Source organism: Artemia franciscana, chromosome 8, assembly GCF_032884065.1.
Source record: "Artemia franciscana chromosome 8, ASM3288406v1, whole genome shotgun sequence".
Lineage (NCBI taxonomy): Eukaryota > Metazoa > Arthropoda > Branchiopoda > Anostraca > Artemiidae > Artemia > Artemia franciscana.
In genome coordinates, this window is record NC_088870.1 from 19,454,823 (window position 1) to 19,476,748 (window position 21,926).

General features: G+C 35.0%; 1 protein-coding gene across 1 annotated transcript; it reads right to left on the minus strand.

Moving 5' to 3' along the window:
• Positions 1-190: 190 nt before the first annotated feature.
• On the minus strand, positions 191-13,959 carry LOC136030099 (5-formyltetrahydrofolate cyclo-ligase-like). Its single transcript, XM_065708767.1, has 5 exons — positions 13,894-13,959; positions 10,641-10,758; positions 5,176-5,303; positions 1,249-1,388; positions 191-496 (listed from the first exon to the last, which is right to left on the minus strand). The coding sequence occupies exons 2-5, from the start codon at positions 10,737-10,739 to the stop codon at positions 264-266; spliced, it is 600 nt and encodes a 199-aa protein (XP_065564839.1). The 5' UTR covers positions 10,740-10,758; positions 13,894-13,959; the 3' UTR covers positions 191-263.
• Between the last annotated feature and the right edge of the window lie 7,967 nt (positions 13,960-21,926).

Consider the following 21,926-nt stretch of genomic DNA (forward strand, 5'->3'; position numbering starts at 1 on the left):
TTTAATATTCTTATCAAAAGTCCAAATACACATAACTTCATAGGGAAGAAAAATAAGCAAATGTAAAAACTCTTAGATGAGTTATCATTAAAAAAAATATCGGTTTTACATTTACCAAAACATGGTTGAATGATGTACAGGACGGAGTATTTCTGTATAATTTACATCTAATATGCATCAACAAAAAAAATACGAGTTTAAAAGAGTATATTAAATATTACAAAATACAAAAAGGAGAAAAGAGATGGATTTTACTTGTAGTGTCAGAAACTATCTCCTTTACCAGGATACACTACCTCATCAAGGACAAAGTCTGTTTCCGTTGTCGGAACACTGTCAAAAATGGATTCTTTAAAAGTCAAGCCAATCGTATAGGGCTCTGATTTTAGTTTTGTATATGAGGCCAAAAATCGGTCATAGAATCCTTTACCACGGCCGACACGTTTCCCATCCGTCGAAAACGCCAACCCGGGTACCAATATAAGATCCAAAGGCACTGTAAAAGAATATAATATTAGTTATTATTAATTTAGCCAAAGAATACAGTTAATATTCAGGTATCTCCTTTTCCAGATCATAGCGAATTCCCAACTGTTTTCCAGGTTAGCGCCCCGCTTAAATCGTTTTTAGCGTCGTCCCAGAAATATTTTCCTGTAGCCCCTTGCTTCCCAGTAATGGCACATTGATCCCCAATTGAGAGATTTGGTCTATACATAGGAATTATAGTCATTACATCTTTTTGGAAGCTAGATGATGCAAATGTCAAAATAGGTCAAAAGGTGATGGACTACAAGCCTAGGGGATACCAATATCGGGCTCACCAGTAATCCACTGTACTGATGATCCAAATTCAAAAATATAAAATTCATTGGGACACCGTGGTCACTAGGTAGTCTACAGACAAAATATCGTTTTTGAATCTGGACAATCTTGGGGTTCGAAACCTACCCTTAACCTGGAGCTTCGACATCCAACGTTTTTCTCGGGACTCAATTAGACCTCAGTAGGATGTGGCTTAGAAATACAAACTTTATACTGGCTTTTAACCTACTTGAAAATACAATAGCTAATTCTTACGCCTTTTAGAGCAGTTTCCCAGGCACTTGGAAATATTATTTTTCGTTCGACCTAACTGCACATACACAAATGAGTTTCTGGTGAAAGGACAGGCTTTTACTACCCGAAATGCTCTTTTACTGTTTAATTCTTGATATCCGATATAAGGCTTACATAAATCAAAGTACAAACCTTTACTGGCGAAGACATCTTCAAATATTGTATCAGGATCAGGTTGAAGAATATGATATGGATTGTCTCGGGGGAGATTATACAGATCATCCAACGTTGGAATTCTCACCATTGTCATGAAATGTGTCTTTGCATCAAACCTTAAACAAAAGTAGTTGACTCATTTTAGGCGATTAAAAAGTGATGTAAACACATAAATGAACTGGTTACAGGTAACTATTTTCTGTCTCAAGGTTCTACTTCAAGTCACTGTAAGGTCAACCTCAATTGCTTTAAATTTGGTCATTGTGCGTTCTATCTCACATTGAAATTTCATCCTGGCGAGTGATATTCTAAATTGTTTTTTAATGAAGTTTTTCTTAAAGTCTTTAGAAATCCTTATTTTCTCTCTCTCTCATTATGTTCTCTTCTTGTTCTCCCTTTCTCACTCTCGCCTTAACTTTTATTCTATTCGGTGAGATGGGATGAATGATATCCATGTTTCTACCTTTGAGTAGAAACTCGAAGGTAGTCTACCATGTTTCATATAGGTAACATGATATCCATGTTACCTACGACAAAATTTGAGAAAAAAAAATCCCAAATTGGGTGTGTAGATATCATTTCCAATATTTTTTTCCAGTGCAAATTGCGCACATTAAAAAAAAGGAACTAGTATTTAAAAAGTGATAGAGGGATGAAACCAAAAACTAACCTGCCCCCTCTTGGCCGCACTAAGTTTAGACAAAACATACCGACAATTTACTCCACAAATTTTGACCAAAATTCTTGAATTTCATTGGAAGCGGGAAACAGCATCACTAGCATTGGGTATAGTCTGATAGATGTAACTTTCTCCTCTTTAAAACATTTTTCCCTTGGATTTTGTCAAAGTTGTGCTTGAATATTCCTTTTCTAGCTCTGGATATGTTCCTGCTACACAATTTAATTATCTTATTTATCAACTTATTTTAGTTATCAATTTACTTACGTTGGAAGTGAGAGTGCTAACTGTATATCCATTGTGCAACTGTTAAAATTATATCAAATAAATTATTTAGTTTATTTTCAAGTAAGTTCCACCAGTAGCCTAAAAAAGATATATCTATCACTGTTTGTTGAAATTTAGTTGTCGAGGACATCATAATTTTCTCAACCTGTTGCTACTTTTGCTCAAAATTCCAAAAATAGCTATAAAATTTTGTATAAAGAAAAAATTAAAATAATTATCGAAACTCTGAATTACGATTTTATATATTCACTGTGCGTAAGATAATGTTGTAATCGAACTAACGGACACTATACCGTTTAAAATTCCTTATTTCATTAAAAAAATAAAAATAAAATTTTATAAGTTTGACGTTGTTTTCCAGTTTTAATTTTAAATAAAAAGTGTTTGAAATTAGAAAGATGTCTCTTCATAGAAAATGTATAAAAATTGCTAGAAGAAAATAAGTCAAATCGAATTTTAGAACATAGCTTGTAAGGGATATAAAACATACGAATTAAGAGCAGGAAACTTTTTGAATATACAAATTAACAAGATAATAACAAAAATTGCTCAGTTAAACACGCATAACTAATTAAGATACGCAGACAAATAATTAGATATCTTATCAATTCCATATCCTGTCCATGAAATTTCCAAATATTAGAGACGAAACTGTTTGGTCGTGCCAAAATATTGGAAACGCTGAAGCACGTCATAAAGATTTTAACTCCTCCCCATGATGTCCAACATCTTTTTTGGTAGTTTACGTGTGTTGTTTTCTTTCCTATTCGTCTTTAGCACTATTTTTTTCCACGAGGTTATTGTTTCAGCCATGGAAAGTTAAAACTGAGTCTTAAAAAGCAATCTTTCTGGCATAATTGTCTTTAAAAATTGACAAGTTTTTTTTTAACTCTCATTAGTTTTCACTGCATGTCCGAAAGAAGCATTAAACCAAAAAGTCTCAGGCAAACATTAAAGCTAGCATAATACTGGATTTGCATACTTTTTTTGACACAGAACACTATATGTATATCTGAAGAAACAAAAGTATGGATTTGGTTAACGTTAAAGTACCAAGGATATCAAACCGAAAACATTCTTTGCCCCTCGGTCCACTCATACCTGAAGACCAGGATTTCCTACGATTTTCCTTTTGACTGTTACACGCATATTAAGATTTTTGTTATTGTGGAGATCCTCTCCGTTGTATCAACAACCTATTCGTGAAAGGGGCAAGCAGAAACTTTCCTTGTTTAAAATACAAGTCTAAATAACGTTTGTAGCACCAGGTATACGTCTAGCAATACAATAACCATTAGGGTGATACGCCCATTATGTTTAGTCGGGCTATTGAACAAACATAGTCTAGTGGGAATATGTAAAACTTAAGTAACAAAAGTGACATTTTTTAAACAGAAGAAAACAATTATTCTATTTACGTGTCAATAGTCAATTATAGGGATAAATACAACAGAATAACCTAATTGGCCTTCCTTACATGATGTTTTTCCAGGTATGACTATGGCAGTGTTTGTTCTTTGCTTAAATGATCAGATAAGCCACACTTCTAGAGCTCCACGATGATTTCGCTCATTTTCTGATGATCTAATAGTAGTGTATAGCAATCGGATTAATGACGCGTCTTGACTACTAAGGTCTCTGTGTCGGACCTGCAGTGTGTTGCAACAGTTGGGTTTGATCTTTTAGTCCCGTATTATCAAGCCAAGGTCAAAGCCACTGCGCCACTACAGGACTTTCTGCTGATCTTTCAAACACGTTTCTTATTTTCAAACCTGGCGTCCACTTAGCGTAAAACTACATAACTATATATGGAGGCCGTCTTCATTAAAAATTGAGTCCGAGTTTTCCTAATTTTTTAAGACGTACATAGTTGTTTCCAAGCTGTGAGTCCAAGCAAATTCAGCCCACCTTTTGCATACAAGTCATGTCTACATTATCCGTCATTAGTCAACCCAAAAATCTCGATCATCCCTCACTTTTATGACTATCTAACACAGTTCTGCCCTAGGATGGATGAATGATAGACTACCTATCAACAAGTGAAAATTACATCCTTTTTATACAATCCTGAAAAAGGCTTAGGCCAGCTTTGCTTCTCATTTAGATTATCTGTCTTGGCTTTTTCTCCAATTAGCCACTGATAAAATCAAGTTGCCATAAGCCATGGCTAATTGGAGAAAAAGCCAAGACAGATAGTCTGAGTGAGAGGCAAAGCTGGTATAAGTCTTTTTCGGGATTGTATAAAAATCATGCCCGAGACCGTTCTTTGAATTAAGATCAAGTTGCCATCAAGCCATGGCTAATTGGAGAAAAAGCCAAGACAGACAGTCTGAGTGAGAGGCAAAGCTGGGATAAGCCTTTTTCAGGATTGTACAAAAATCATGTGATTTTCACTTATTTCCAGTTAGCCAATTCTCCAATTCCAGTTAACCAGAATCAGATTTCATTTTGAGTGTCCTTGGTACTTTCAGTTTGCAAAAGAATCAAGATTAAGAGTTTTTGGCATCAGATAAAAGAACATTTTCTCATAGATTGGATAATCTCTATGTGATAAAAACTATGATCTCAAGTTGAATAATCTAACTTACAAAATCTTAGAGCCCAGAGACTACCTGTCACGTTTACACAAGCACAAAAAGTAAAATCACGCTCAGTTTTACAGAAAAGAAAGCAGCCTAACAAATATTAAAGTTGTTAAATATGGTAAAAACTCGCACATTGGACACCAAAAGGTTCCGCTGTGACCTTGAAAAACTTTACCCAAGAAATTCTCTGGCTCTACAGTAACTTTGAAACTTTCTTCCCAGATAATTTTCCTTGTTTCTCTTCTGATATCGTTCTATAAGACTTACCCTAAGGAAGTGCCATGTTGCCTTTCATCGTATACCTACGCATAAAAGCCAACCTACCAATACAGGGGAATGGTACCTTCTTACCGAGGAACAAAGCAATATTTGGATTTTGCATAGATGTCAGCTATGATACATTTCGTTTGTATTTCATCTTCCAAACTTACATAAACACCAACAGCATTTGCCTCCGCATACCTTCTGTGGCCAAGGATCTACGAAAAAAAACGTAGCAAGTCTTAAACGCTAAGTCAGTACTATTTAAAGAATGTTTGGAATGACTTTTAATTGCAGAACACGCTGATTGCCGCGGAGACATGGGTGGCAAATATTAAACGCAATAAAATAACAAGGCAAGTTGAGCTCAAAATAAAAGTAAAAAAGAAGAAAGGCCGAAGAAGAAACAGTGGTCACTGAGTTTTTTGTTTACAAATCTTATTTGTTTTTTAAGTAGCACAAAAAAAGTAAAGCAAAAATGCTGGTAAATAATTTTCCTTTGTTCAAAAAGCTGGCTCTTTTGTCAATTGAATATAAGTTTTGTCCGAACTTGGATTCATTTCGAAACAGCCTTCGTATTCTTTGATAAAAATAAAACAAAAAATTACAAAGTAAATGGCGCTTTCTTTTACAAACCTAGTCATGGGGCATTTTATTAAAGACGCTAGTAAAAACGACACGAAAGAATTGTTAAACCGGTTAGTTCAGCAAGGTGCTGGCACTGATTTGTTCTTCTTCCTAGCATTTATTATTGAGTTAGCAGCAGGGGGTAAAAGATGTCGGTGCTTGAAACAAGCAAGAAGAAATTGCCGAAAATATATTACCAACTTAAAACAACGATCTCTAAGGGTTTCAATGTTTAAATATTCAAGAGTGGAATTAAATTCAGCGATTTTTCTCTAAGACTGGAGAAAAGGTTTTTCTCCAAGTCTTTCTTCCTTTCACACATCATGACTAGGATATTCAGTGTTATAAATCTGAGACCCACAGACGCGACAGATATATATATATATATATATATATATATATATATATATATATATATATATATATATATATATATATATATATATATATATATATATATATATATATATATATATATATATATATATATATATATATATATATATTTATATATATATATATATATATATATATATATATATATATATATATATATATATATATATATATATATATACATATATATATATATATATATATATTTATATATATATATATATATATATATATATATATATATATATATATATATATATATATATATATATATATATATATATATATATATATATATATATATATATATATATATATATATATATATATATACCTGCAGGCGGATCTCCAACGAATCGATGACTGGATGAAGAAGTGGATCATGGAAATCAATACCCAGAAAAGTCATATCCTCACTCTGGGTCCACAAAACTTTTCGTCCTCATACTTTCTTGGTTCTGCTGCACTCACTCTTAGCAGAGAAGAAAGAGATCTAGGCATCTTAGTGGATTCTGAACTGAACTTCAGTAGCCACTATGAAGCTGTCGTCAAGAAGGCCTCCGAAGTTGCTGGTATGATCAGAAGAAACTTCTCGTGCGAGGACGACAAAATGCTTGCTATGCTCTATAAGTCCCTTGTCCGCCCGATTCTTAAGTATGGACATTGTTCTACAAGACCATACTACAACAAGGACATAGATGCTCTCGAAAATGTTCAGAGGAGGATAACTAAATTCTCTCCCAGGTTACGCTTCCTTCCCTACGAAGAGCAGCTTAGAAAGCTTGAAATCCCAACCCTCGCCTATAGATTCCATCTTGGTGATCTTATTGAAATGTACAAGCTCTGCAATGGAGCCTATGATAACGTACCAGCCCAGAGAATCGTGCAGTTCAATAAAAATCATCTCCGAGGACATCAGTACAAAGTGAATATGGAACGTTTTTACAAGGACATGGGCCGATGGACTTTCGGCAACCGAGTTGTTCAGCATTGGAACAACTTACCAGAAAGAGTAATCTGCTCCACAAACCTACGGACATTCAAGAAGGAAGTTGATGAATATTATTCAAGTGACATTTTCTCCTTATGCAAATTTAGAAGAAATGCAAATTAAGATTTTTGTTTTGTAGAGGCTTAACGGCCTGCCATCAAATTTGCGAATATATTAACTCATTTTCACAGATATTACGATTCTAGTTTTGCTGCCGTTAGTCTAGAAACTATTTTTACTGCCATTCATTGTTGACCTTTACAAAAGATCAGGGCTGAATTGGGGCATAGCTTGGATATTATCTATCGTGACCTTGAGAAACGCAATTAGGTCATCAACGTGTTTGAATTGGTCATCCCCCTTATCCTTTGCATAATCAATTGCCAAAAGCAATCGCAGAGCAGGTAATGTTGTGCCTTGAGGGGCTCCGCACGTTACCTCAGCCCAATCAAAGTCGAGATCATAGAGAAGGAGGGCGTAGAGTGGCTGGTCCCAAAAACGTAGAAAATATATAACAAGTAGTGAGGTATGTTTACGTGCGCCCATTCTTTTTAGATTAATAACAGTTACGAAATGTTTTCTCAAAGCAAGCACTTTCTCGCAGTCAGCTAGTAATATAAAAATGAAAACCTCTCCCAAGTCAAGCCACTGAACAGTAAGATAATAGGGTCGTATTAAAGACAGGGTTGTATTACACACTTTTAAATATCTATTCTGGTACAGGTTAAGTGAATGTGCGACTAGTCATACGATTTCAAGGTATACACAGGACTCAGTGACTTTGGCATGGTCCTGTGTAATTGAAATGGGTCTTAATTGACCAAACTAATCAATTATAGTCACATAAGCTTTTCCAAGGCTGAGGAAATGACTGATCACTGAAGCAGTGATAAATAACTGAAATTAGGAGCTTTGTAAGATATGTTATGTATTCTCGTAAAAGTTTTACTGGAAGCACAGCTATTTCACAGTTTCTCCTTGTGAAGACTGTACTCAGTAGCTTCACTGATTCATAACATTCGAAATCTTTGTCTGGAATATTTAGCTCAGCTTCATTAATGGATTCGTGGCACAGATTTCCTTAAAAAAAAAGAATTAGCTTCTTGCGCTGACATGAATGTCCCGTCTGTTTGGAACATCACGAGTGAACTGCTAACAGATTGTCAGGTCATCTTTTTGACAACCGGATTCTAATTACCGTAAGCAAATCATGGTTGCAGCATTAGCTGTAACCTAGTAAAGAGCAAACCACGGCCAATAGTAACCAAATGCTTAAAACACGTAAAAAAATAACAGTCTAGTGCGAAAAAAATTGCCATTTGTAGCTGGTTCAGGAATTGTTCCTATTATCTCCCTGTTAACTATTATTTCGATTAACTTTAACAGTAAAATGTTACTGCGGAAATAAATTTACACGAATTTTGGCGAAGAGGCTGAAACTCCTCCAAAATGGCTTCAGATCAAAACAAAAAGTGCACCACCGGAGTTGCCATGGTCCAAAGCTCTGTACAGGAGAACTAAAGCCCCCACCTTAAACATCAAGGAAAATCACTTTTTGCATGGGAAGCACTGTTGTGTCCTTTTTTCTCGCCACTAACGTGGCACTGGAAAATTATAAAGAGCTGTTTCAGGGCTCATTTGAAAACCAATTTTTATATCAACTCGCTTAGTATATGCTCAACTCGATGGTGATATCATAAAGTGCCATACAGCACCAAAAATGACACCCCTGCTGCCAATTCCGGGTGGAAGGGCTGGGAAGTAGAAAGGGGTACTAAAAAGCAACACCCTTCTTCTGCCTACTCCACCTCACAGTCTCCTTAATAAGTTTCATAAATCGTCTGCTGACAAGCAGAACTAATAAGCGACTGCAAAATCACATTGAGATGTTTAAGGGCTAAATTCAAGGCTTTTGGTCATACCAACGTGCTTTTCATAGATTCATCTTGATAACACCATCATAAATGCCATATGCAATTTTTGGTGCCATTTCTGGAGTTGAAAGGCTGGGAAGCATAAAAAGTGCAGCATGATAATCTCTATGGTTTTTACCGCCCTTCAATTGTCTAAAATTTCATGTTACATTTTTATTCGTAATAGTAGATTTGAAAAGTTCGATAAGAGCCTGAATCCCCTCAACCATGACGAAATAAACCCGCAATAAAAAAGAAGGCTATTTTCGTTTACCGTGTTAAAATTACCAAGGAGACGAGCAAACAGTAAGTAATCAACCATCAAATTAATCAGCACTCTCAATTAATTTGTGTTTCAGATAAGCTATAGCAAATAGGCATATGTGAGTAATGAACTTCCATAAGATTAGTCACCAGTTGGTGTATTCTAAAGGAAACATGCTATACAAATAAAATTACCACAACTGGATACCTTATTTTATGCTATTTGTAAATATTATGATCACTTTTTGTGACAATACATCCCCCCCTGATCGTCGCAGATACAGTCCTAATAATATATTTCCCTTTAATTGGTCTCATGATACACAAACTAGCAGACGGAACAGATATCACAGCTATAAATGCCACGTAAGTGAAGAGGGCAGTGCTATTGGGCCCATGGGAAATGCTCATTCTTGGATCTCAAAATTTTTCTGCTTAATAATTCACGGAAATATTTTAGAAATCAGGCCAGAAGACCCTCGCAAATCTTGAGCAGTTGCTGATTTCAATCTAACTTCAATTTTAAACTACTGCTTGCTAATATACATGGTTGAACACAGCTTTCTACTTAAATCCAGAAAAAATGGCTGGAAGAAACAAAAGCTTGAAAGAACAACTTCAGACAGTCCACCCAGATATGGACTATAAATACCAACATAAGCTCAGATTCTTTAGGCTCTGGCTAAAAAATGACAAGCATATAGCTATCCTTTTTGGCACAGGCAAAAATTATATACAGCTTATCAAAATTTAACGTCATGTTCATCAATCCAGCCAGAGGTCCACACTTTCTGTAAAAACCTCAAAGGCTTGACCCTCACAACTTTCTCACAACAAACTGAAATTGGTGGTATGAAAAAAGAAGTCAAAACCTAAGCATTGCTATGATAACCAATTTTTTATTTATTATTTAAGAATTAACGACGCTTCTTGACTACTATGGTCCCTGCGTCGGTCCTGTAGTGTATTCCTGCAGCGTGATTCGATCTCTGGGTCCCATATTACCAAGCTAAGGTCAAATCCACTGCACCACCACAGGACACAATAACCAATTAAAGTGGATATTAGATAAATTCAAAATGTACACTATTTTCTCCTAATCATATTTAAGCATATATATATATATATATATATATATATATATATATATATATATATATATATATATATATATATATATATATATATATATATATATATATATATATATATATATATAAAATATATATATATATATATATATATATATATATATATATAGTGAAGAATACAAAAAATTAATTTAAAACTATTAAATGACAAGTGAAGAATGAAAGAAAAAACAGTGCAAAAGGGCTAGCAAGCAGTGACTACCAAATATTTACCTGTTTTGTTACATCTTGCGACTGATCGCGTATGCTGTCTTTAGTGATGTCTTTTAGACGTCTCCTCACTTCTGTCCTAATAGCTTGTTTTGAACCCATGAATTTAATAGTTTCTTTCCTACAAAAAAAACTTCAGTTAGCTGAAAACTAAGTAAATAACAAAGATTATAAAGGAATTAAATTTACTTTGATGGCATATGTGTATTTTGATCATGAACCCCATCAATAGACCCAGCAGGTTAATACCACACGCAGATTTACCTTTGTTTCCTTCCACCATTTTCAAAATGTACACGTACAGTGTTACATTGGAAAACAATGACAATTGCATAAGGACAACTTCATATTTTTTAGAACAAAAACATGATTTTCACTTTTAACATGAGTTTTTGGGTAGAAAGTTCTTATTATTAGCCTTAGCCTGTCTAACCAGAAACAACAAAATCAGTCAGAATGTGCATACAAGTGATAAGACATGTCTCATTATAAGATAATTATTTTTGTATTGAGGTTCTACTTGTCCTGATGGAAATAAATCGACTCAAAAAGAAGATTAAAAGAAATATAAGGAATGAAAGTCCTCAAACAAATGCGAAAATACAAAGAAACTGAAAATTTTCCCCAAATATGAGGGAGCTAATGCCCCCTAAGTACCCCCTAAGATAAAAAAAAATCCCTCCACTTTTATTTAATTGTTAGGGCTAGTCTGGATTTCCATAAATGATGGCTATAAGTTAAACAGCTATAAGAGAGTAAAATATCTTTGCCATGGAGCAGCCATAAATTTTCTATACATAGAAAACAACAAAACTGTTAGACAATTGTCATTTTTTGTTGTTTAACACACCTCAATAGCGGTTTTGTCCTAGGAACATTGCAATGAAGGGGTCTAAGTGCTCACTTGACCGTGGCCAATATTCTTATTAGAAATTGAATGGGCTACAACAATAGAATAATACCAATGATAATAATCTTAATTTTAATCTAACAAAAAGCTGAAGCCTGTTTAAAAAATATGGACATCTTTTGCAACCAGGTTGCCACCCAGTGAAAAAAATCATTAGATTCTTGAAAAAAATCACCAAATCATATTTGGGCAAATATATAGCCCAAATTAAATAAGTTCAATCAATTATCAATGTAATCAAATAAGTATCAATGTAATTGATGATTGTTTTTTTACCATGTTCTATAGGTAAAATAGGTGCACCAATAGGAAAGGGGTAAAATCACCCCTCCCTAAAGGTGTGGAAAACACCTTTAGATTGATGTTTTGTTTTTCTTCAAGCAAAAATTACCCTTGAAGTTTTGAATAATACCTTTTTGCATCTTTATGCAGATAATCTAACAAAATCCTTGATTCCTTCCTTTATGTTCTCAAATAGGGACACTTGGCTTATGCCTGGTCACTGAGAATCAGTGATCTAATCAAAATACTTGCTTTTCATTTTTAATTTCTTGCCTTGTCAACTCAAAACCCGTTTTTTCCAAAAAAATATTGAAACTATTTCCTTTTTACTCTAGTTGAGCTGGTATAATTGCTGGGACACCAGTAACAATATTGAAAATGGCCTTGTCATATTTTTTAGGGAAAAAATTTGTCTCACCCTACATAAATTTAGATAAGCATTGGTCTCATTCTTCAGTAAAAAAAGAGATACTTGTTAATTCTACAGAACACGCCCAAGAAGAGAAGTTTAGTACTAATGAATCCTAGTAAAATATACCAAAATATGATAAAATACAATACATAAGTTCACATGATAATATAATTTGGGCTATATGTTTGCATATTAAGGGGGAGGGTGAGTGAGGGTAAAGTAATATAGCCTAACATTATCCCCACCCTCCTAGTGTGCAAATATATAGCCCAAATTAAATAAGTCCAATGCATTCTGTTGCCTGTTATTTGTCTTTGTGGCTATTAAACCAGTTTTCATAGATTGTACATTCTCCTTAATATCCCTAGCAAATTATCCTTATCATACTTTTATCCCCAGACCTATCCTAAGGGATGCAGGGGTCATGTTAAACTAAAGATATAATTTTGGAACCTTTCAACTATGCTAAACAAAATGGATCTCAATTTTTTTATTAAACAATTTTTGGGGGAAAAAGAGACATGAGAGGGGGACTAATCACCATCCAATCTTTTGGATCAAATAAAAGGGACAACAAAAAAGTTAATTTTTGTTCAAATGAGTCCTCTCCTGCTGTTCTAGGACTGTTGGTTTGATACAATCACCCATAAAAAAATTAAAACACATCCATTGTTTTTGGCAAAAAAAATTACAGAATTCAACATTTTTACAGATAGGAACTTAAAGCCTCTACAATAGGGTTCTCTGATGCGCCAAATCTATTGGTATGATTTTAATCAAAACTATTTGACTTTTAGGGGGTTTTCCCTCCCTTTTTTGAAAATCAGGCAAATTTTTGCAGTCTTGTAGCCTTTTATGAGTAAAACTAAGATTAATGAATCTTATATATTTGGAATCAACATAATAAGCTGATGATATATTGATTGATATCAAAGAATTTTGGTAACTATTGTGCCATTTTTTTCTATTCTTGTAGTACATTACAACACAAAACTGTTTGATATATTAGCAAATGAATCCAAAAACTCAAAGAATAGGACGTTATCTGTGCTTGCTAGGTGTTTCAATTACAAATTAGAGAATTTGGAGAATTATTGGAGTTTGATTAGATACTAGAAGTAAAGATTAAAGCTTTTAGACAATTCCCAGTGTGGATCCCTCCCCCTTACTCCCAACCAACTTCAATCATCAAACTACAATCAATTTAATCTATCTAGTTAAATTACAAACCCTATCATCAAAATCAGTAAGTCCTATTTTCTTTTTCAATGTTTCCTTTTACATTTTTCATGGTCATCAAAGGTCAGGGCCCTCTAGATGGAGAAGGAGTGGAGGTAGTTGCTTCAAAATACCTTCCTGGGAAATACTTTAGTCTGTAGATTCATCCCTGAAAGTTTCATTTGACTAACCTAAACCCTTTCTGAGATAGAAAGAAGTCAATTAACTAGAATTTTACCAATTAGTATATTTCCTTAAGATTTTGTCACTCACTACAAGCTTATCTAAATGTTCTAGCTTATTTTTCAATTGGGAATCAAGTGATACGTCTTCTTACTATCTGATTTCTGTCCTAAGAAGGCCTAACCTTCACTGAAAATATTATGAGAGAAATAATTATTTATGCTATGTACAATCTAGAAGAGATAACCTACTTTAACAATTACACAGAATCATTATCTTCAGTAAGCATTAGACATTTTTAAATTTCGCTGCTGCAAGTCACGGATGCTCTAACGAAAACACACCAATGACCACATAGGCAGCGCTAATAGTAACATTGCTTGTTCATGTTACTAGTGAAAAATTGACCTGACATGTGATAAGTCAGTCTTCTGTTTTTAAAGGTTATGGGTAGTAAGTTGAAACTTTGGAAAAAGTTGAAGGTATTTTATAGTAAATCAAAAGGTACTAAGTGCATTAAGTTATCAAAAAGGAGGATTTGTAATATTTTAAGAACGGCTGAGGGCATTAACTTAACGCTTTCAGGAAATGTTGAGGTGGATGTTGAAAAGTGGTTGGAGGGCAGCCAGCCTCCTCTCATCATCTTTTTAGCTACTCTCCCTCTTAAATCATTCGGTCAAAATTATAAATAGCAATCTTGTTCAAAATAGTTTGAAGGTTAAGAAACTATACCTATGCAGATGACAGAAACCCTCCACTGCTTTTGATAGGAATGCCAAGAGCAATAAAACACACTGTTTGTATGCTGGTTGTTAAAAAGGCGTATCATCAATATCTAAAGAACGGTTGAGGGTATTAATTTGAAAATTTCAGGGGATTTTGAAGAGCTATCGCAGGGCAATCTACCCCCTCGCACTTTTTATATACTCCCTTCTCTCATTGCCAATAAAAATTTTTAGAATTTTGGTGTCATAGTTAGAGAGAAAAAGAATCGCTACAAATTGAAGTTTGGCTACTGTCCCCTTCCCTCTTTCCTAACTGTAAAAGTCGAAAGTCTATTGTTTCATTCGCACTTTGTTCAAAACAAATTATGTTAAAAGCATTTTTTTTTATTTTTACAACACTAGAAAAGAAAATTACAGTGAAATAAATCTTTAATTGCTAAGTTTTCAGCATTTAATATTATTATAATGTCAAATATTCCATTTATTTTATTAATTCTTTCGAAGACCAGTTTTAATGGCTAGGGGAGGGAAGGGGATAGGAGCCAAACTCCTGTTTCATTTGATTTTGTTTATTTTAACTTTGACTTGATAATATGACTATTTATTTAATTTCTGTTTGCTTTGGGGTTCATTTACCGTTTTCTTATGCTCCCTTTCCTCACTACGGGTAAAAAAATTTCAAAATTTGGTATCACAAAGCAAGAAAAATCAGAATTTTGGCTTCTATCCCCTTTCCCATGCCCTAACCGTAAAACTCTAAAGTCTATTGTGTCATTTGCACTTTACTGAAAGCGAATTATGTTTTTATTGTTTTCTTTTATGTTTACAAAGCTTAAAAATAAAACTTACAGTGAAGTAAATTTAATCGGTAATTTTTCAGGGTTCACATCATTATCACGTCAAATATTCAGTTTATTTTTACTACTTCTTTCCAAGGGCTGTTTTTAGGGTAGGGGAGAGGAAACGGGGCAGAAGCCAAACTTCTATCTTTAGTGATTTTGTTTATTTTAAGTTTCAATTAATGATATGACTATTTAATTTAATTTTTGTTCACTTTGGATTTCATTTACCCTTTTCGTTGCCCCTTTTCCCTTTTTTATGCTCTCTTTCCTCACTACGTTTAGAAAATGTAAAAAATTTTGAATCAAACTTAAAGCGAAGAAAAATCACTACAAATAGCAGTTTTACTACTGTCCCCTTCCCCCTTTCCTAACAGTAAGGGCCTAAAGCCAATTGTGTCATTCACGCTTTATTGAAAACAAATTATATTACAGGGATATTCTTTTATATATTACCACAATAAAAAACAAAAATTACAGTGAAATAAATATTTGATTGCTTTGTTTTTAGCAGTTAATATAATTATGATGTCAAATATTCCGTTTATTTTTATTAGTTCTTTCCATGGACTGTTTTTGCAGTTAGAGGAGGGAGAAGAGGGCAGGAGCCAAACTGCTGTTTGTAGTGATTTTGTTTATTTTAAGTTTGACTTGATTATACGGCTATTCATTTAATTTTTGTTCACTTTGGATTTCATTTACCCCTTTCATTGCTCCCTTACACTTTTTGTTATGCTCCCTTTTCTCACTCCTGATAAAAAAAAATCAAGGTTTTGGTATCAAACTTAAAGCGAAGAAAAACCACTACAAATAGAAGTTTTGCTAGTATACCCTTTCCCCTCCCCTAACCGTCAAACTCAGAAGTCTATTGTGTCATTTGCACTTTACTGAAAGCGAGTTATATTTCAAGTGTTTTCTTTTATGTTTACAACACTAAAAAATAAAACTTGCAGTGTAATAAAATCTTTAATCGCTACGTTTTCAGCAGTTAATATAATTGGCATGTCAAATATTCCGTTTTTTTATTAGATCTTTCCAAGGACTGTTTTTACGGCTAGGAGAGGGGAAGGGTGAAGGAGCTAAATTACTATTTGTAGTGATTTTGTATTTTAAGTTTGACTTCATTATATGACTATTCATTTAATTTTTGTTCACTTTGGATTTCATTTGCCCTTTTCGTTGCCCCCTTACCATTTTTATGCTCCATTTCTTCACTACTGGCAAAAATTTCAATGTTTTGTTATCAAACTTAAAGCGAAGAAAAATCGCTACAAATAGAAGTTTTGCTGCTCTCCCTCTCCCCCTTTCCTAACAGTAAAAGTCTAAACCCTGACTTGATTGCTTAGTTTTTAGCAGTTAATATTTTTACTGCTAGAGGAGGAAGAAGGAAGCAGGAGTAAAACTACTGTTTGTAGTGATTTTATTTATCTTGAGTTTGACTTAATTATAAGACTATTTGTTTAATTTATATTCACTTTGGATTTCATTTACCCTTTTCAATACCTCCTTAACCTTTTTATTTGCTCCCCTCCCTCATTACTCATGTAAATTTCAAAATGTTGGTATGAAACTTAAAGCGAAGAAGAATCGCTCCAAATAGAAGTTTTGCTACTGTCCCCTTCCCTTTTCTAACTGTAAAAGCCTAAGGCCAAGTGTGTCGTTCGCGCTATATTGAAAAGAAATTATATTACAAGCATCTTCTTTTATATTTAAAACAATAATAAACAAAAATTTCAGTGAAATAAATCTTTAATTCCTAAGTTTTTAGATGTGTCGACCAAATTTTTACTCTTAGGTTACTAATTGAGAAGTACTATAGTAGTCAAACACCTTTAGTCCTTAGTTTTATAGATTATGCAAGCGTTCAATTCCGTTAATAGAAGAGCTTTAGCAAAGGTCTTATCCTTATATGGTATAGCAGAAAAATACATTAAAGTGACTAGTGCTATGTACGAGATTAATACTGCTGCGGTTAAGGTAAGAAATGAGGTTAGCAGCCGGTTTTGTATTAAATTAGGAGTTAAGCAGGGTTGTGTTCTATTCCCTTTTATTTGGATCATTCTGATGGACTTTGTCTTAAGGAGCACAGAAAAAGCAATCGGAGACCATAGAATCACATGTGGAGGAAAAACTCTCCTAGGATTACATTATGCTGATGATCTAAACATCCTATAACTTGTAATTTTTTACGAACGTTTTCGTAAGTAAAAAAATGCGTAACTTATGAATTAAATTACGTGGCGAACTTCTATATTCGTATGTTTTTATTACGTATATAAGGGGGCTCACCCCTCGTCGATACCTCGCTCTTTACGTTAAAGCTTAAATTTTGTCCCAATTCCTTAAGAGTGACACCTGAATCACAATGGCCGTAGAATAAATAGTTGAAATTACTAAAAATACTTTAGCGTAAAGAGCGAGGTATTACGAGGAGGTAAACCCCTCATATGCCTAAAAAATTCTGTTCGTTTTAAGTTTTAATGCTACTTCTCACTTCCAGCAGAAAAATTTTTTTCATATTTATTTTTTCATTGTTTTTTTGAAATAATCCTAGAAAATCCTGCACCCCCTCCATTGAAGGTCTCTTCCCCCATGAGAAGTTCCTCCATGGAAAGATCATCCCTAGTAACCCCCCCCCTCAACTCTCCCCCAAACCAAAAAAATCCCCCTGAAAACATCTGTACACTTCCCAGTAACCATTACTATATGTAAACACAGGTCAAAGTTTGTAACTTGCAGCCCCTCCCACGGGAACTGCGGGGGAGTAAGTCGTCCCCAAAGACATAGTTATTAGGTTTTTCGACTATGGTGAATAAAATGGCTATCTCAGAATTTTGATCCGGTGACTTTGGGGAAAAAATGAGCGTGGGAGGTACAATTTTTATGGCTAGGGGGGAGGGGACAGGAGCCAAACTGCTTTCTCCATGGAAAGATCCTTCCTCGTAACCCCACCCCCTCAACTCTCTCCCAAACTAAAAAAAATCCCCCCTGAAAACGTCTGTACACTTCCCAGTAACCATTACTATATGTAAACACAGGTCAAAATTTGTAACTTGCAGCCCCTCCCACGGGGACTGCGGGGGAGTAAGTCGTCCCCAAAGACATTGTTATTAGGTTTTTCGACTATGGTGAATAAAATGGCTAACAGGGAAAAAATGAGCGTGGGAGGTCCAATTTTTTTGGTCACTTAAAAGCGCACTAGAACTTTGAATTTCCGTTAGAATGAGCCCTCCCGTGACATTCTAGGACGACTGGGTCGATACGATCACCCCTAGAAAAAAAAAAAAAAAAAAAAAACACGCATCCGGGATTTGTCTTCCCGACAAAATGCCCGAATTTAAAAATGCGAAATTCCACTTTTTTGTAGATAGGGGCTTGAAACTTCAACAAAAAGGTTCTCTGATACGCTGAATCTGATGGTGTAATTTTCGTTAAGATCGTATGACTTTTAGGGGGTGTTTCTCCCTATTTTCTAAAATGAGGCAAAATTTCTCAGCCTTGTAACTTTTGATGGCTAAGACTAATCTTGTTGAAACTTATATATTTAAAATCAGCATTAAAATGTGATTCTTTTGATGTAACTATTGGTATCAAAATTACATTTTTTAGAGTTTCGGCTACTATTGAGCCGGGTCGCTCCTTACTACAGTTCGTTACCAAGAACTGTTTTATTATTATAGGAATTTATTTCTGCTGGTCTTTAGTTTAATATTGTTAAGGGGGAAGGGGGCACTAACCATCTTCTGAAAAACCTTTGATTTCCACAAGCTTCTGAGGACTTCTTGCCTTAGCCTATATTAATTACATTCACGTTGACCAGTGGTCAGAAAACATCCTGAATGGTGCTATATTACTCATAACACATTTGCATTATTAAATACAGATTTACAGGAGCCAGGATTTTATGATTAAACTTTTTTCAAATAGAATAATTTTGTTTAAAGTAAGTGCGAAAAGTAAATTTTTTTTAAGCATTATTATCAACACAACACTTACAGGAGTGTTGTGTTTGACTTGAAGACTGAGTTTGCTTAGATTTGTTAGTTTTAATTAAAATATTGCAAAAAAGAAGAATTAGATGAAACAAAAACAAAACAAAAGCAAATGATATATACAATTTCAGATATTTCTCTGGCAGATATTGCCCTTACAGCCCCAATGGTCCTGGTGTGAATACTTTGTCTCATTAGGAACCAAAGGCACCATCTTATGATTCCCGAGGAATCATAGAACTGTTATAAATTATTTTTGATTAGATCCAAACGGTGAGAAAAAAGGATCTGCTTTTACGTTCGCAAGATTATGCCTTTGGGTCTAATCTCTGCCCACAGTGAATTACCAAGATTTTCACAATATCTCCTACTTTTCATAAAATTCGCTTGGGGGCTTTGACAAACTTCTTCACCTAGTAAATAAATTATTATTAAGGCCACTTGCCCTGTCTCCTTAGCTGTCTATTTTTCCCATTCAGAAACTAGTGTTCTCAAGAATTTGAAAAAAAGGTACTCAACGTCAATAATTAAGATATTTCACATTAACCCTCGTCTACACTACACGCTGCGAAGACAAACATTTTCGAACTTTTACCTAAGAGATGCCTTGTCAGATTTTATAAAGGGTGCAAGGATCCTCTTGCTTTAAGTAATACCACGCCACGCTGCCTTAATCTGCCTTTATATTATTCAGCTATTTGGACTGACGAAAGCACGGGACTAGTCTTTATATTAAACAAACCCATAAGTACGGAAACTGAAGGACAGAATATGTTCATTGCCAGATGCACCATTTCTGAAAAAACTCTGCCTGGCTTAAAGTCCATCCATTGGCGTCTCGGCTTTCCCGAAGAGTATCAGCATCAAAGTAGTAGCATCAATAGTAGCAAAGTTGTTTCTTGTGAGACTTTTCTTAGATTTTTTTATTCTGATAGGTAACACTATACTATGTATGGTATTATTAGATTCCAAACGCTATTCGACCTATATCAAAGCATCAAAGTTCCGTCTCTATTTTCTATGGAACAAATGTCATACATTAAGCCTCGTATCTTTAGGCAAGCAAATGTAACAAAATGGAGTTACCAAATGACCCAGTTTGAATGGTCTTTATTAACGTTAACCAGGCATTATTAAGAATGAGCAGATTAATCACTTAATCTCCGACACACATAAATTAGGCGACAGGGATAAAACACATCAATCGCAGTAAAAAAGTCGCTACGTAAACAGATTGAAACCAGGTTGCGTCAAGACTGCCAACAATTTTGGGATGAGGTTGCTTTAGAGATGGAAAGAGCATCTAGAAAGAATGACACGAGAAGGCTGTATAGAACCCTCAAAGAAGTAACTATGAAAAAGTCACCTATTGCTAGTCCCTGAAAAGACACTCAAGGAAGCGTAATCCCTGAGGTACAAAGCGAACTTGATCATTGGAAGAATCACTTTAAAGACCTGCTTAACCCAAATACAAATGGGCAAGATGCAACACCATTGATGTCACCAACAGCTGAAAGACCACCATATGATATCGACATGGCACCACTTTCACCTTCAGAGATACTAAACGCGATCAAACACCTAAAAAACAATTGAGTCTTCCGGAGAAGATGGTCTCGAAGAAGACCTCCCTGTCTCACTGGAAGATGTGAGTAATAATCCCAGTATTTAAGAAGGGAGACAAATACAACAGTCGCAACTACTGAGGGATATCACTAATGGATATGGCAATGGATTCGCGATGATTACGCTTAAAAGGTTCGAGGAAGCAAGGGATGAGCGGGCACGTCAAAATCAGTGCGGATTTCGAAGAGGGAGAGGTTGCACTGATCAGATCTTCACTCTTCGCCTTATTCTCCAACAGTACGAACGCTACAACCTCCCCATAATTATCATGTTCCTTGATTTTGTGGCCGCTTTCGACTCAGTAACCCGCTAAAACCTTTGGCGAATCATGGTGGAAGACGGTATGCTGTTTGAATTCGTGGAGCTGTTGAAAGCCTACTACGAGCATTGCAAATCGACTGTAAGAGTGCTGGGCAAAGAAATTGAGCCCTTCAGTCTGGAAAGCGGTGTGAAAGAGGGGTGCATATTGTCCCCTGTTTTGTTTAACTACAGTATAGACTGAATTCTAGAAAGGGCACTCTCAAGTTTTGATGGTGTTGTTATGGGATTGGGCATTGACGTGTCTGACCTGGACTATGCGGATGACATCAACGCTCTTGCTGCTAATCCAGCAACAACCCAAGCAATTTTAAATGAAATAACATACTTCTCTCAGCTACTGGCTATGAAGATTAACACGGCCAAGACGTACAAAACAGAATTAACTAAGTCCAAGCCATCTTTTCACAACTCCGCCGTCATTTGTGGAACCGGAAGAGGGATCAGCATGAAGAAAAAATTTCTTTATATAAAGCAGCTCTGTTCTCATCTATGCAGTCGAAACTTGGCCACTGAAGGTGCTTCATCTCAATGATTTGGAAGTCTTTGACCGCCAATGTCTACGAAAAATTTTGAAGATTTGATACTCAAACAGATACTCAAATGTTGATGTGCGCCACCACTACAGTAAAATCAGACCCGCCGCCATGATTGTCAGACAGAGAAGACTGCGTTGGCTTGGCCATATCCTTAGAAAACCCAATGACCGCATCATAAAACAAGTGCTTCTAGCTGCCCCGTTGCTAGATTGGCGCAGGCGACCCGGCGGTCAATTGAAGAATTG

Coding starts and splice junctions, on each gene's coding strand:
- LOC136030099 (XM_065708767.1), bottom strand. CDS start 10,739: ATGGGTTCAAAACAAGCTATTAGGACAGAAGTGAGGAGACGTCTAAAA. Junction 5,304..10,640: donor CGCAAGATGTAACAAAACAG/GTAAATATTTGG, acceptor TTTTTTTCGTAG/ATCCTTGGCCACAGAAGGTA. Junction 1,389..5,175: donor AAATATTGCTTTGTTCCTCG/GTAAGAAGGTAC, acceptor CTTTTGTTTAAG/GTTTGATGCAAAGACACATT.